Source organism: Budorcas taxicolor, chromosome 11 (assembly GCF_023091745.1).
Source record: "Budorcas taxicolor isolate Tak-1 chromosome 11, Takin1.1, whole genome shotgun sequence".
Lineage (NCBI taxonomy): Eukaryota > Metazoa > Chordata > Mammalia > Artiodactyla > Bovidae > Budorcas > Budorcas taxicolor.
In genome coordinates, this window is record NC_068920.1 from 108,446,500 (window position 1) to 108,460,573 (window position 14,074).

Consider the following 14,074-nt stretch of genomic DNA (forward strand, 5'->3'; position numbering starts at 1 on the left):
TTTTGCGTCCAGGACCGGGGGAGGGACTAGAAAAACAGGGAAGGGTAGGAAGGGTTAAGGAGAGGAAAGAGAGAGGGGAGGGGAGAGAGGTCAATAAAGTCTCTTGTTCCTTACCAGTTGGGGCACTCTGGCCAGTTGTCCTCGTCAGGAGGCGACCAGGGAGAAAAGGGTCCCGGTTGCAGCCGCTGGGTCTGGTCCATTGGCATGCAAGCTGGCCCCTGAGTACCCCGAGTGGTCAGGATGTCAGTCTCGGCTTTTTCACCAATAACGATAGAATTTGCGCCCTAGATTTGAAATCAGAAAAATGGTCAGTCATAAGGGACAAAGGAGTAGAAGTCGCTTGCTCCATGATTACAGAGAAGAACACAGGAGACAAAATGAACACACAAAGAGCAGAGACAATGCCGGCACTCACACAGACACGACAAACAGATAACAAATACACATCGGCCGAGAACACAGCACTAGGTCTTCCTGGGCCCCCCTTTATAACACTTTTCCCCCTTGAGAGTATCTTACAGGCAGGACGTCCACAGAGCCAGCCGCCTCCCCGGCACGATGCCAGGCCTTGGCTTTACGCTGGACTTTACCAGAAAACAGAGCCAGCCGCCTCCCCAGCACGATGCTGGGCCTCGGCCTTACGCTGGACTTTACCAGTATTAACACCAGCGTTCAGAGATCTCTCCTCCTAGTGAGGAAACCCCTTCTGCCGGGAGAGTTGTTCTTCCCAGTTGAAGGGATCCCGGGCGAGCCCCCAAATGTTATGCACAGTGTCCGAGTCCCCAAAACTGAGAGAATAAGACATCCACAGCAATGCAAAAGCATAAAAGGGTTTATTGCTAACTCCAGCTAGGGCTCAAGTCTCATCCAGCGCAGTGGAGTCTTGACGAGAGCCCCGAGCTCTGAATCACATCTACTTTTATACGGACGGTTTTTTGTTCCCGTAACAGCATAGCTGATTGGTTAAACCGTATGCACGCGTGGCACTTTTAAACCTCGCATCCCTATCCGGATTGGCTCAGGTCTGGCGCAGGCGGGGGGCTACAGGGATTTTTTCTGATTGGTCGAGCTACACTGCCTGCGGGAGTTCTCAGTGCCTCAGCTTTCCTAGAGACTAAACCTCAGGCCTAGCCTGCCCCTTAGAGCCTGTCCTGGCTTCAGTTTGGTCCTAACAATATGAATCTATCTTTGCGGTTCATCTGTGTTATAACATGTATCAGGATTTTATGAACCATGAAATCTTCTGAGAAGATTTTTTTAAAATGAAATCTTAAACACCTTTTGAACCCCGGATTTATTTGAACGAGCTAGGCCAGAAGGGTGGGAGGTCGGGGCCTTCCTGTTTCACTCATGCAATGAAACATCTTAATTGAGTTTTATCTCCTTTTCATGTGCTTCTCCTAGATTTTCCTCTCAAACGTCAAGCATAAATTGACTCCTTTTAAAGTATCTTTTAAAGCTTATTTATTTTTGGCTGTGCTGGATCTTTGTTGCTGCACATGGGCTTTCTCTAGCCACAGAGAGTGGGGACTTCTCTCTAGTTGCCGTGCGAGAGCTTCTCATCGCGCTGGTTTCTCACGTTACAGAGCACAGACTCTAGGCACCCGGCCTTCAGTAGTTACATGGCGTAGGCTCAGTAGCTGTAGCTCATGGGCTCTAGAGCGTGGGCTAGTCGTGGCTCACATGCCGCATTGCCCCGTGACAAGTGAAATCTCTGGACCAGGGATTGAACCCTCATCCCCTGCATTGGCAGGAGGATTCTTAACCACTGGGCCACCAGGAAAGACCCATAAATTAACTCTTAAATGCAGGTGTTTTGTGTTACAAGTCAGTCATCCACAAGGGAGCTATGTCAAACACCACAGGGCCAAGTGTCTCCTGTCAGAGTGTACTTCTAATGCCTGCAAGCCTTTGACATGCAGGTCTGTGTGCTTCTTTCCAGAGAGCCCAGCAGTATGCCCAGCAAGTCCTGCAGAAGGAGTGCCGGCCCCAGTTTGCCAAGAGGTCGATGGCACAGCTCTTCAGGAGCAGGTACAGCTTGGACCTGCCACCATTTGTGATGAAGGTCCCTGCGGAGAGTGAGGCTGAGTACAAGTACGACCCTCCTTTCGGATTCCGCAAGTTCTCTGGGAAAGTCCAGACCCTCTTGGAACTCTTGCCAGAGCATGACTTTCCTGAACACTTGAGAGCCAAGAGCTGCAAGCGTTGTGTAGTCATCGGAAGCGGCGGGATCCTCCACGGGCTGGAGCTGGGCCATGCCCTGAACCAGTTTGATGTCGTGATACGGTACGGTGGCTTGAAGAGCAGCCTCTGTCCTCTAGGCTGTAGCTCACTGCCGTGGGTCAGGGCAGCACCACAAACAGGAAGCACCCAGAACAACCCCACATGTCCCTGCCTTCTGGGGACTCACGTTTTGAGAAGTTGAAACAGAGACATGAAATGATTGGATGCTCCAAACTGTGCAGTACTGACCCTCATTTTGGTAAAAACCTTTTCAGTGGAGTTGAGGGTTGGAAGGATGGGTAGATTCAGATAAGCCAGCGAAGGAGGAAGGCTGTGCTAGGCAGGGCCCAGAGGAGGATGTGGGGAAGGGGGACATACTTGAGTCAGTGGGACACCTGGCTTCTAGGAGTGGGGCTTGGGGTGGGTGAACCTGGAAGGTGGCCCTGGCTGGGACCAGAAAACACACAGAAGCATTTAAACACCAGATCCCCTGGAGGAGGGCCTTGCAGCCCACTCCAGTATTCTTGCCTGGAGAATCCTATGGACAGAGGAGCCTGGTGGACAACAATCCATAGGGTTGCAAAGAGTCAACCATGGCTGAAGGAACTAATCACACTCACTACAGGCAGTAGGCAGTTATCCTGAATTACAGGATTTGCTGATAGTTTGACAGTCATGTTAGGAAACACCAGGATTTCCAGTCTGAGGTCTGAGGTATTAGTGGAACCACTGGGATAGTTGAGGAAAATCTCTGGCTAGTGACGAAGGATGACAAGATCCATCTCAGACATCTTGAGCCTGAAAGTGGTGGTATGTCCACATAATGCCTTTGTCACCAGTCGCTGTGATTTGGGGCAAGTTTCCTTGCTGTCCTGTGCCTTGATTTCCTCATCTGTAAATGGAGGCCATGATGGCACAGAGCTCATAGGGTTACTGTGAAGACAAAATGAGTTAATAGGTGTAAAGCGTGTGGAACGGTGTCAGACTTATGGTAGATGCTCAGTGAAAAATGAAAGTGTTAGTTACACAGTCACGTCCGACTCGTGACCGCATGGATGGTAGCCCGCCAGGCTATTCTGTCCATGGAATTCTCCAAACAAGAACACTAGAGTGCTGTTAGGAGCTATGTTTGGAAAATGTATAGGAAGGAGGAGGAGCTATGGAAGAAAGAGGAGGGGGTGTAAGAGGTTTCTAGGAAAGAACCAGACTTTTCGTAAGGGCCGAGAGAGAAGAAACAGGGAACAAGTTTTGAGGCAAAAGGTGTGAAGTATGGGAGTAGGGTCAGGGCTTCAGGGGTGTGGAAGTTGTGGAGGTGAGGGAGGGTATAACTGCTTCCTTCCTGTGGGGGCTTCCTGTGTGCCAGACACTGTCCTGGCTCTGGTGGGTCTCATGCCTTGGTGAAGCCATCCTGTTAGCCAGTGTCAGAGATGAGGACACAGAGGCACCACAGGGCGTGGAGTTCCGACCAGACCCTGACACTCCAAACGCAGAGTGCTGAGGCTTCCAGAACCTCAGCCCCAGCTCTGTGTGAGCGGCTGAGCGATGTCCACAGGCAGCACTGGAAGAGGCAGACAGGACCCTGTGCCCATCTTAACAGCACACAAGTGGGATACAGGAGGAGACAAGGTGAGAAACTGGGGTGCACACTGGCCAGAGGAGAGAGACTGTGGAAGAGAAGGGCGGCCTTGAGCTGACCTTGAGGAAAGGTGGGATTTGGCTAATGAGACGGCTTCAGCAAAGAATGAGACTCTTCAGGGACTTCCCTGGTGGTCCAGTGGCTGAGACTCTGCACTTCCTATCAGGGGGTCCCTGGTCAGGGAACTAGATCCTGCATGCCACAGCTAAGACGTGGCACAGCCCAATAAATAAGTAAAAATTAATTAATTTTAAAATTTTAAAAACAAAAAATGAGAATATTCAGAGTATGTGACAGTGTCTGGCCCACAGGAAGCACCCAGAAACAGCAGTTTCATCGTCCCTCATCCCAATATTGTTCACAGTCCCTAAAAGAAAGGTAGGATTTGACCTTGAAGAAAGCGGGCAGGGAAATCTGGGTGAGGAGCCCTGTCTGGCTGGAGGAGAGTGAAAGAGGGGACAGGGGCTGGCTCGATGACCACTGATGGTGGGGCCAGCCTGGGAGGCATGCACGTCATGCACAGGCACTGGGCACCAAGGGAGCGCTGGGGACTAAGGAGGGAGACTTAGCCAGATGGTAATAGAAATCAGCTGAAAAATGTTTGATGGGTAACTTTTAGGTTTAAAGCAGTTCTACAATTAACAGAAAAGTTGCCAGAGTCGTACAAAGAGCTCCTCTTTTCCCAGATTCCCCAGCTGATAACACTTGATCACACTGGCTTTATAATTTTTTCTTTATATTTTATTATTCTTTTCTGAATCCTTTGAGAGTTAGTTGCAAATTTCAAGCTCCTTCTTTTCACCTAAATACTTCAGTGTGCATTTCCTAAGAACAAGGATATTCTGTTATAGAACTACAAGATGATATTCAGAATAAGGAGATTAACACGGATGCAGTAGAGACTTATTTACAATCCTTATTCAGATTTCACCCGTTATTCCAGTAGTGTCCATTATTTAAAAAGAAAGGAGGGGCTTCCCTGGCAGTCCAGTGGTTAAGACTGTACACTCCACTGCAGGGGACACGGGTTCAATCCCAGGTTGGGGGACTAGGATCCCACATGCCTCACATTATGGCCAAAAAATTTTTTTAAATAAATAAAGGAAAAGAAAAAGAATATAACTGGTCCAGGATCATACTCTGCATTTAGTTGTCATGTCTAATAATATCTTTTAATAACCCAGGACTTAGGTATCTGAGATCTAGACGAGGAAGTAAAAGTAGAATGGACAAGAAAGGTTTATACAGATGTGGTAATACAGGGAAAAGACCAAACAGACTTTTCTTGAGATTGCAAAACTATGTACCTGGGTGAGTGATAACTGCTTTAAGAAGAATTCTTAATGTTTCCCCCAGACCATCCACACTGGCAAAGCCTCCATCGATCTAACAGTGGTCAGTACCCCAAATTCCTGCTTTAATTTAAGACCAGGTTGCACCCTGGTAACAGTCGGTAAAGAATCTGCCTGTCATGCAGGAGACCCTAGTTCAATCCCTCAGTCGGGAAGATCCCCTGGAGAAGGGAATGGCGACCCACTCCGGTATTCTTGCTTGGAGAATACCCTGGACAGAGGAGCCTGATAGGCTACAATCCATGGGGTTGCAAAGAGTTGGACAAAACTGAACGACTTTCACTTCACTTTGCACTTGGGCCCAGTGCCCTCCTGGGGCCCAACCCTGTCTGTGAAACTATGGTTTGTGTCTGCTTTGCCGCAGTTTCTAGGTTTTCTTTTCTGATTATCTTTTTGAAATTCTGGCAAGGACCACTAATATCCAAGCACAATGGAAAGCTTTCAAGGAAACATTACTAGTGCCCAGAGAACACACACAGTATAATGTGTTTAGTTTGGCTTAACGTGGCAGGACTAAATGGAATTGCTTGTCATTCATAGATTGGATCTGGGCGGATGTTACTAGTTCGCAGACTGAAGACTTCGCTCATCAACACCTGGAAAGGGCAGGGCTGAGGGAAGATGGAGCTGCTGGAGGGGAGGCACCCTACCCCCAGCCATACCCTCATTCCCAGTCCTTAAAAAATGTGGAAAACACGCTGCAGGAATTTTGCACGTGATTAAGTGGTTAATGTCAGTTTATCTTTGTCCTTTTTATTTAAATAGGTTAAATAACGCACCAGTTGAAGGATATTCGGAGCATGTTGGCAATAAGACTACTATAAGGATGACTTATCCAGAAGGTGCACCTCTGTCTGACCTTGAATATTATTCCAGTGACTTGTTTGTTGCTGTTTTATTTAAGAGTGTTGACTTCAACTGGCTTCAGGCAATGGTCAAAAATGAAACCCTGGTAAGCACTAGAAATTCACCCATTGGATGTGCCTTTGTAAAAAGTGAAGGACTTTCTAACTGGAATTATAGGGTTTTGTGTTTTTTTTTTTTTCATTTTTAAGTTAACGTTCATGCTTTTGTGTTGTCTTTCAAATAGCCACTCGTTTTGTCGAAGCCCCTCAGAACTCCCCTTGGGAAATTGCTTTCAGAACCCAAGTCACACATGGAAACCGGTATCATTACTTAGTGGAAATAAAAAGCATGGGGCCAAAATTGCTATGATTGAGGTTGACCACCCAGCTGATTTACCAGACTTGAATTTACATGGCTTCTGGCTGCTGTCAGAAATTAGACTTATGTGCATGAGTATAAATTATTATCAAGGCTGCTCAGAAGAATATCTGTAAATTCTCTGAGGGGTCCTTTCAAAGAGAGTCTCCAAAAATGCTTTGATTGGTGGTGCTCTTGTTGGAGTCAGTCCACAGCGTTCCAGAAGGGCAGATGTGGATGAGACGGCCCTGACTCGGGATTCCTTTTGTTTTCCTTTACAGTAATTTATCACCCTACTTTATGAGGCCCCCTCCATTATGCTGAAATAAATTTTAGAGGTCAACTTTTAAGGAAGTGTGTGTGCGTTTATATGCACTTGCACAAACTGGCTGTCTGTAAAATTAATAGGACATATCAAACTCTTTCGAGAAGCTTCACATGATGGAGAATTTGTGTCTCCAAAATTTATTGGGGTCCTCTGGATTTCCTCTGGGTAGTTTTTCTAGTTGAAAGATGAAGCACATATGAAATGATTTACAGTCAGACAAGAGATATCACCAGATAGGAAGTGGAGTAAGTGGCTGGGGGCCGGGGCGTGGTGGGGCCTGAGCACAGGTGGGCCTCAAACTGAATCTATTTGCTTGATCTTCCCTGGACAAAATGATGGCTTTGGATCCTACCATCTGAGGCCATTACCTTAAGAACGTCTTTCCCCAAACTGATAGAAGTTGCTTCTGCAGTTCCTTTCCTTGCCCAGTGCCAGCTTCCTGATCAGATCCTTACCGTTGCATGGCTCTGTGACTTTGCCACAGAATGCAGAACACAAACCCATGTGGGGCCACACCCACAGCTTTGCCCTCATTAGCAGGGGCCACATTCTCCCCCTCCTCTGATATCTTTATTAACTCTCCCTAATGATTGCTTGCTCTCTTTCCTTAGCCATTTTGGGTGCGGCTCTTCTTTTGGAAGCAGGTGGCGGAAAAAATCCCACTACAGCCGAAACAGTTCAGGATTTTGAATCCAGTTATTATCAAAGAGACTGCCTTTGATATCCTTCAATACTCTGAGCCGCAGTCAAGGTTCTGGGGCCGAGATAAGGTATTTTTGTCACTGCTGATACATAACTGTTCCTCTCTGTGTTGGAAAGGAGCCGTCTCTATGCCTTTCAGTTAGGCTCAGCTGTAGACCCAGGAGCATCTTCCAGAGATGACACCTCATCATGTTTCATGTGTGTTTACCACTCGACATCTTGACCTTAGAGGCTCCCCATTGTTTAATACTTTCACCCCCAGTGGTTCGTCTCTTTAGTATAGTTAGCACTTCGATCACTGAGATATTATGTAAGGTATTCTTACTCCAGGAATCCATAGAAAGTTACTCCAAGACTCCAGAAAAGTTGTCTACATTTTAGCACTACAGGACACTTAAGAGAAAATTGACATTTATCATCACTCCCGAGAACCCTCATGGGCTGCAGTCTGTAGGGTCGCAAAGAGTTGGACATGACTGAGCACGCACGTGCACGCATACATAGGTGATGGCAAATAGGCAATTTCTGTAGATCAGGGGTCCACAACCTCCAGAATCTAATGCCTGATGATCTGAGGTAGAGCCAATATAATAATAATAGAAATAAAGTGTCCAGTAAATGTAACATGCTTGAATCATCCCGAAATCATCCCCGGCCCCCAGGTTCGTAGAAAAATTGTCTTCCACAAAACCGGTCCCTGGTGCCAAAAAGCTTGGGGAACCCTGCTCTCGGGCAGTGCTTTTCCATTGATGCCTGAGTCCCACACCCCAAACATTCCGATTTCATCTGTCTGTGCTGTGGTCTGTACACTGGGATTTTCAAAGTTTCCTGGGTAGTTTTGTTTTGCAACCTACTCTGAGAACCTTTGTGCTGTAGATGGTTCACTACAGTAGATTCTTTACCTGCAGGCAGCTTGTGTGGCTCTGGTCGGAGATGCCTGTATCACCTGTTTCTTCGTAATCTAAAGAACTGTCTGTCCTAAGTCGCCTCAGTCGTGTCCCACTCTTCGCGACTCCAGGGACTGTAGCCCGCCAGGCTCCTCTGTCCATGGGATTCTCCAGGCAAGAATACTGGCGTGGGTTGCCATTTCCTTATCCAGGGGATCTTCCCAACCCAGGGATCAAACCTGCATCTCTTAGGTTTCCTGTACTGGCAGGTGGGTTCTTTACCACTAGGGCCACCTCCTGTGTCTCTAAATGAAACTTTTGTAAAAGAGTGGAAATCATTTTTAAACAGGATTTTAAGCAAAGCATTTATATATAAGGGAGAGCAAGGGATTTTTAAATGTGAGGTTCTGCTACCCACACCAGCGGCCTGAGATACCTCCTAGGAGGTGGGACTGATCCAGGAGGGAATTTGCGACACTGAACTGGACTCGGGGGGAGGGGGTCCTCATCCAATAGACAGATGAGCAGCTTCTTCTGTTTGCCCTTTGAAGCAAATTCTAAATAAAAAGATGATTTAACACAACTGTGTAAATTTTAAATTAAGAATTCTGTGGTTGTTAAGGAAAGTAAGTATCTGAATGTTGTTTAGTTGCTAAGTTGTGTTTGACTCTTTGTGATCTCATGGACTGTAGCCCGACAGCCTCCCTCTGTCCATGGGATTTCCCAGGAGAGAATACTGGAGTGGGTTGCCATTTCCTTCTCTGGGGGATCTTCAGTAAGAGCTGAATCTAACTCTGGCTCCAGCCTCGGGCTTGGGTACCCAGCTCAGGTGAAACAGTTCACATGGTGGAAGTGGTTCCCTTCACAGGCCGCCATTTTCCTCGGGGGCTCTGCCCTCCATCCATGGGGAGCCCAGGAGGGCCATGTGATTCCTGCCATTGCAAGAACATGGTCGGGATCCGTGGTGCCTTTTCCCTCTCGGAGGAAAGCGGCCCTATCCCCTACCAGTGATGGTCAGGTCTTTGCCTGGCTCTAGCTGGCCTCCCCTACTCAGAGCACGTGCGGTGCCCCAGAATGTGGGCTTACAATTTTTAACCTGTCAGCATCACTTTTAACAAAACAATTTTTCTAAAAAAAAGATAACATACTACAGCAAGACTCTTAAACTAAGTTATAAGAGATTTCACTATAAATATACCTAGATTTCTATATCTTTTAAATGGCCTGGTTTCTTTATTAGATAGTATTAATAGAGTATTTTTACTTTATTTTACTCCATAGTATGTTTTAAGCATAGGCAAATGCTCATTTGTTGGTTTGCAGGTCAATTTTATTTTAAAAATAACCTTTAAAAATTTAGTTACATAAAATATGAAATTGCTAAATAGAAAAGGGTATCAGAAGCAAAGTTGAAATTTATCATAGAAACAACGGAGTAAATACTCTCAAAACATTAAGTGGAAGTGAAGTTGCTCAGTCGTGTCTGACTCTTTGCGACCCCATTGGCTGTAGCCTACCAGGCTCCTCCGGCCGTGGAATTTTCCAGGCAAGAGTACTGGAGTGGGTTGCCATTTCCTTCTCCAGGGGATCTTACCCACCCAGCAATCAAACCTGGGTCTCCCACATTACAGGCAGACGCTTTAGTGTCTGAGCCACCAGGGAAGATCTTATTAAATCAAAAAGAAAACAATGAGCCAAAAAAGAAATGGGAAAAGAATTTGAACAGACATTCACAAAAGAAATTAATTCAGCCAAGGAATAGATGATAAAATGTTCAGTTCCACCAGTAATCAAATAAAAGGGAATTAAACCTACAATGACATTTTTTGCATGTTTTCTTGGCAGAGATTTAAAAGCTTGATAATGTCCTTGTTTGGCAGGAATGATGTAGAATTTAAGTTGGCACTTTTTCTGGAGGGTAGTTTGGCAATGTATGTATCAATTTAAAATATGAATAGGGAAATTGGGAAGGACTCTAAAATTTTTATTATAAGGAAATTAGAGATAATCTGCCAGGCTATTCTAGGTTCATCGTAGGCAAGGTCAAATAGCCAAGGTTTAAAATAGCCTATTGAAAATGATGCTTTCGAATTGTAGTGCTAGAGAGGACTCTCGAGAGTCCCTTGGACTGCAAGGAGATCTAACTAGTCAATCCTAAAGGAAATCAACACTGAATATTCATTGGAAGGACTCATGCTGAAGTTCCAATACTTTTGCCACCTGATGGCAAAGAGCTGACTCATTGGAAAAGATACTGATGCTGGGAAAGATTGAAGGCAGGAGGAGAAGGGGACAGCAGAGAATGAGGTAGTTACGATAGCATCACTGACTCAATGGACATGAATTTGGCCAACTCCAAGAGAGAGTGGAGAACAGAGGAGCCTGGTGTGCTGCAGTCCATGGAGCCGAAAACAGTTGGACACAACTTAGCAACTGTGACTGAACAACAACAAATTCGTGACCTGCTGGGTGCGAGCTGGCTGGAGTTGGAGAAGACAGGACACCGCCTGAGAGTCCTAAACCCAAGAGGCAGGCTTTCTATGGATCAATTTCCCTTGGTTTCTGTTTGCAACCCTGCAAAATGACTGTTGAATTCCTTCATAATAAGGGAGGCTGACTTGAGAGGTAGACACGGCACACTGGGGATCAGGAAGCAGTTGTTACCGAATGGTGGGCTCCCTGGATGTTTCCTGATCCCATCTTCATCTATGAACTCTGAAGGGTTCCCTGTTGTCCTAGTTGACAGAAAAGGACAGTTGCTTGTAGAAGCCAGACTCAGCTCAGATGAATATGTTAGTAGATGCAAAAGAACACCAAGTAGTAGACGGGCAGTAGCCTCCAGGAGGGCTCTCTATATTCCTGTTTGCCACCCTGTGTGTTATCTTTATCTACAAACTGCATTGGAAATTCAGAGAGCACGCTTCCAGGTGTACTAGTGGCAAGATGTCGGACATGAAGAGGGAACTGCGATACAGTCAGAATTCACAATTGGACATTTGGCATTCTAGACCAAAGCCAGTAAGGGTACATTTGAGGGGGAAAAAAACTCAAATGTGAAAGCCCATAATTTGAGGTTAAAAATGTACTTGCTTGATCAGAGAGTAAGCAGAAATTGACTGCGCAACAGGACATGTGAAAATGACCTAGGGACATTATTTGCCAGGAAAACAGGTGGGGGCCTTAACCTGCAGGTAAGGGGTGAACACAGTCTTCACAGGGCAGGTTCTGAGTCCCCTGTGTTCCCAGGCAGAGGCTGTATGGAGCCAGGAGCCAGTCAGGACAGGGTGGGCTCCAAAATCCATGTCCCAAGAAGGGCTGTGGCTGCTTATCCCAGAGCAGCCCGTGTGGACTTTTGCATGTGAGAGAGGACATGAGTTTGATTCGCCATTATGGTCATCCTTTGTACGGCTGGTGGGTGAAGGTTTTAGAAAGAATACCTTTCAGCTTGGTGCTTAAAGGACCCGCCAGACTGCCTTTCACAGATATGTTCAAAGAATTTACATTGGGACTTCCTTGGGGGTCCAGTGGTTAAGACTCCATGCTCCTAATGCAGGGGACCCAGGTTCAATCCCTGGTCAGGGAACTAGATCCTACATGCTGCAACTAAGACCTAGTGCAGCCAAATAAATAAACAAATACTTTAGAAAAGAGAAAAGAATTCACATCACAGACCATGTTTTAGAGTCCAGATTCCTGACTTTGAGGGCAGGTCAGACTTTAGAATTGGGTGATATGTAAAATGGTGTGATATATAAAGTTGCAGTCCCGAGTACATATTTGCATTACTTTGCATAGCATGTAGCGAACCTGGAAAGCAGTGACCTATGCTAAGACCTTTTTTCTTTGTCTCTTCTCCTTTGCAGAATGTCCCCACGATTGGTGTCATTGCCGTCGTCTTAGCCACACATCTGTGCGATGAAGTCAGTTTGGCGGGCTTTAGCTACGCCCTCAACCAACCCAGAACCCCTTTGCACTACTTCGACAATCTCTGCATGGCTGCCATGAACTTTCAGACCATGCACAATGTGACCACAGAGACCAGTTTCCTTCTGAAGCTGGTCCGAGAGGGCGTGGTGAGAGATCTCAGCGGAGGCATCCATAGTGAATTTTGAACCCAAAAAACCTCACTTGAAAATGCAGCTCCGGGGGACTTCCCTGGCCATCCAGTGGTTAACACTCCATGCTTCCAATGCTGGGGGCCCAGGTTCAATCCCCATTCTGGGAACTAAGATCCCGCATACTGTGAGGCACAGCCAAAAAAGAAAAAAATGCAGCTGTGACCCAGAGGGCTGTTTTTCACAGCCTTCTTGATGAATCTCATCCTGCAAGTACTTTGAAGTGCAGCCAGTGTTTTTTAATTTTTAATTTAAAAAACAAAAGCAACCACAAAAGTTCTGCTTTTCCCACTTTCTCCCCCTATTTATTTGAGGCCAGTGTTTTTGCACAAAATTTTGTAAGTTAATTTTGAGAATGGGAAAGACTTTCCAAAGAGAATTGTATGTCATGATATTTTATTGTATAGTAAGGAAGTTATTTAATTTGTAAAAGCTCTGTTCCTGTCTACTGCACACAGAATCCCAGGTCATTAAGTGGAAGAAGGGAGGTGACTCCTTTGATGACAGTCTCGAATGCCTGATTCTGGTTCTCCGTTAGTCTGTTTGGTGGGACGAATGTCGGACGCACTTTCAGGGTGACATGCTCGGTAGTTAAACCACTGGTTGGGCCAAGCTATTGCTTGAGGCCTGGGCCACTTGGAGAATTCATGGTCCCTCTCTCTTGATCTGCCTTCTGCCAGAAGTCTTAGAGGAAGCAAGCAGGAGAAATATCCTGGAGGTCACTGGTTAGGGAGGGACACTGAGACACTCTCTGTGTCCTCTGAGTACTGCAAAGCTGCCCTGGATGGCAGAAGCCACAATCTTCCCTGCAATTAGGACAACTCTTAGATTTCCAGGAGTTTTTAACTTGTCCTTCCAAACACTTTCCACTGTCTTCTCTGAGGTGGCTTATAAAAATTAGGACAAAACCTCTGTTCTCTGGAGTCATAGAGGAGTAAACTCTTTCTAGGAATGTTTTCAGAAACACTGAAATGAAGTCTTCCCAGTGTTATAAATTGCCTATTTAAAAAAAATTTTTTTTTTGTTTTGAATGCCTACTTGGCAGTGTGTACCAGGCAGTGTGCCGGTCAAAAAAAAGAATAAAAGCTTTTGAGGAACTCTTATGAGCTAGTTAATTTGAATTTTTTTTTAAGGAAAGAAGTTTATAAGTGTAGTAAAATGTCCTTGGATGCTGCTGCCAGGCAGGACCTCACTGTAGGGACAGTAGAGAGGGAATGAAGGGACCTCCTGCTACCCCTGTGTCTCTCTCTTCTCCAGCTCCCTAGGTACTGCTGCCCCCTCCCCCTGCAATTCTTACGTCACCCATAGCCGTGGTGCAGCTCTGACCCCCAGCCAAGTCCAGTGGCTCCCACATTTGCCAGCTCCTCAGCCTGGGCAGGGCAAAGAGCTGGATCATAGCCCTGAACAAGTCCCTGAGATCTCCAGGGTCCTGCGGCCAAGCTCAGAAGGGCCCAAGTAGCAAAATAGCATTTCTCTGATTTTATGTCTTGTCTTAAAATTTTTCTATGGATTTTGCTTTCTACTCCTTAAGACACATCTCACCTGTTAAATGGTGAGACTCAAGGGCTTCCCTGGTGGCTCCATGGTTAAGAATGCACCTGCCAATGAAAGAGACATAGGCTTGATCC

At 46.2% G+C, this 14,074-nt stretch overlaps 1 protein-coding gene across 2 annotated transcripts in view; it reads left to right on the forward strand.

The window, feature by feature from the left end:
- The window catches only part of ST3GAL5 (ST3 beta-galactoside alpha-2,3-sialyltransferase 5), a 61,308-nt gene extending 48,739 nt beyond the window's left edge, over positions 1-12,569 (forward strand). The window contains exons 4-8 of one of the 2 annotated variants that reach the window (XM_052649224.1): positions 1,943-2,286; positions 5,977-6,163; positions 6,302-6,377; positions 7,354-7,512; positions 12,195-12,314. In XM_052649224.1, the coding sequence (XP_052505184.1) occupies positions 1,943-2,286; positions 5,977-6,163; positions 6,302-6,377; positions 7,354-7,463 (717 nt within the window). In that variant the 3' untranslated portion in view covers positions 7,464-7,512; positions 12,195-12,314. Of the gene's footprint in view, positions 1-1,942; positions 2,287-5,976; positions 6,164-6,301; positions 6,378-7,353; positions 7,513-12,194 lie in introns of both variants that reach the window. The other variant, XM_052649223.1, reaches the window with a different exon arrangement.
- The last annotated feature ends 1,505 nt before the right edge of the window (positions 12,570-14,074 follow it).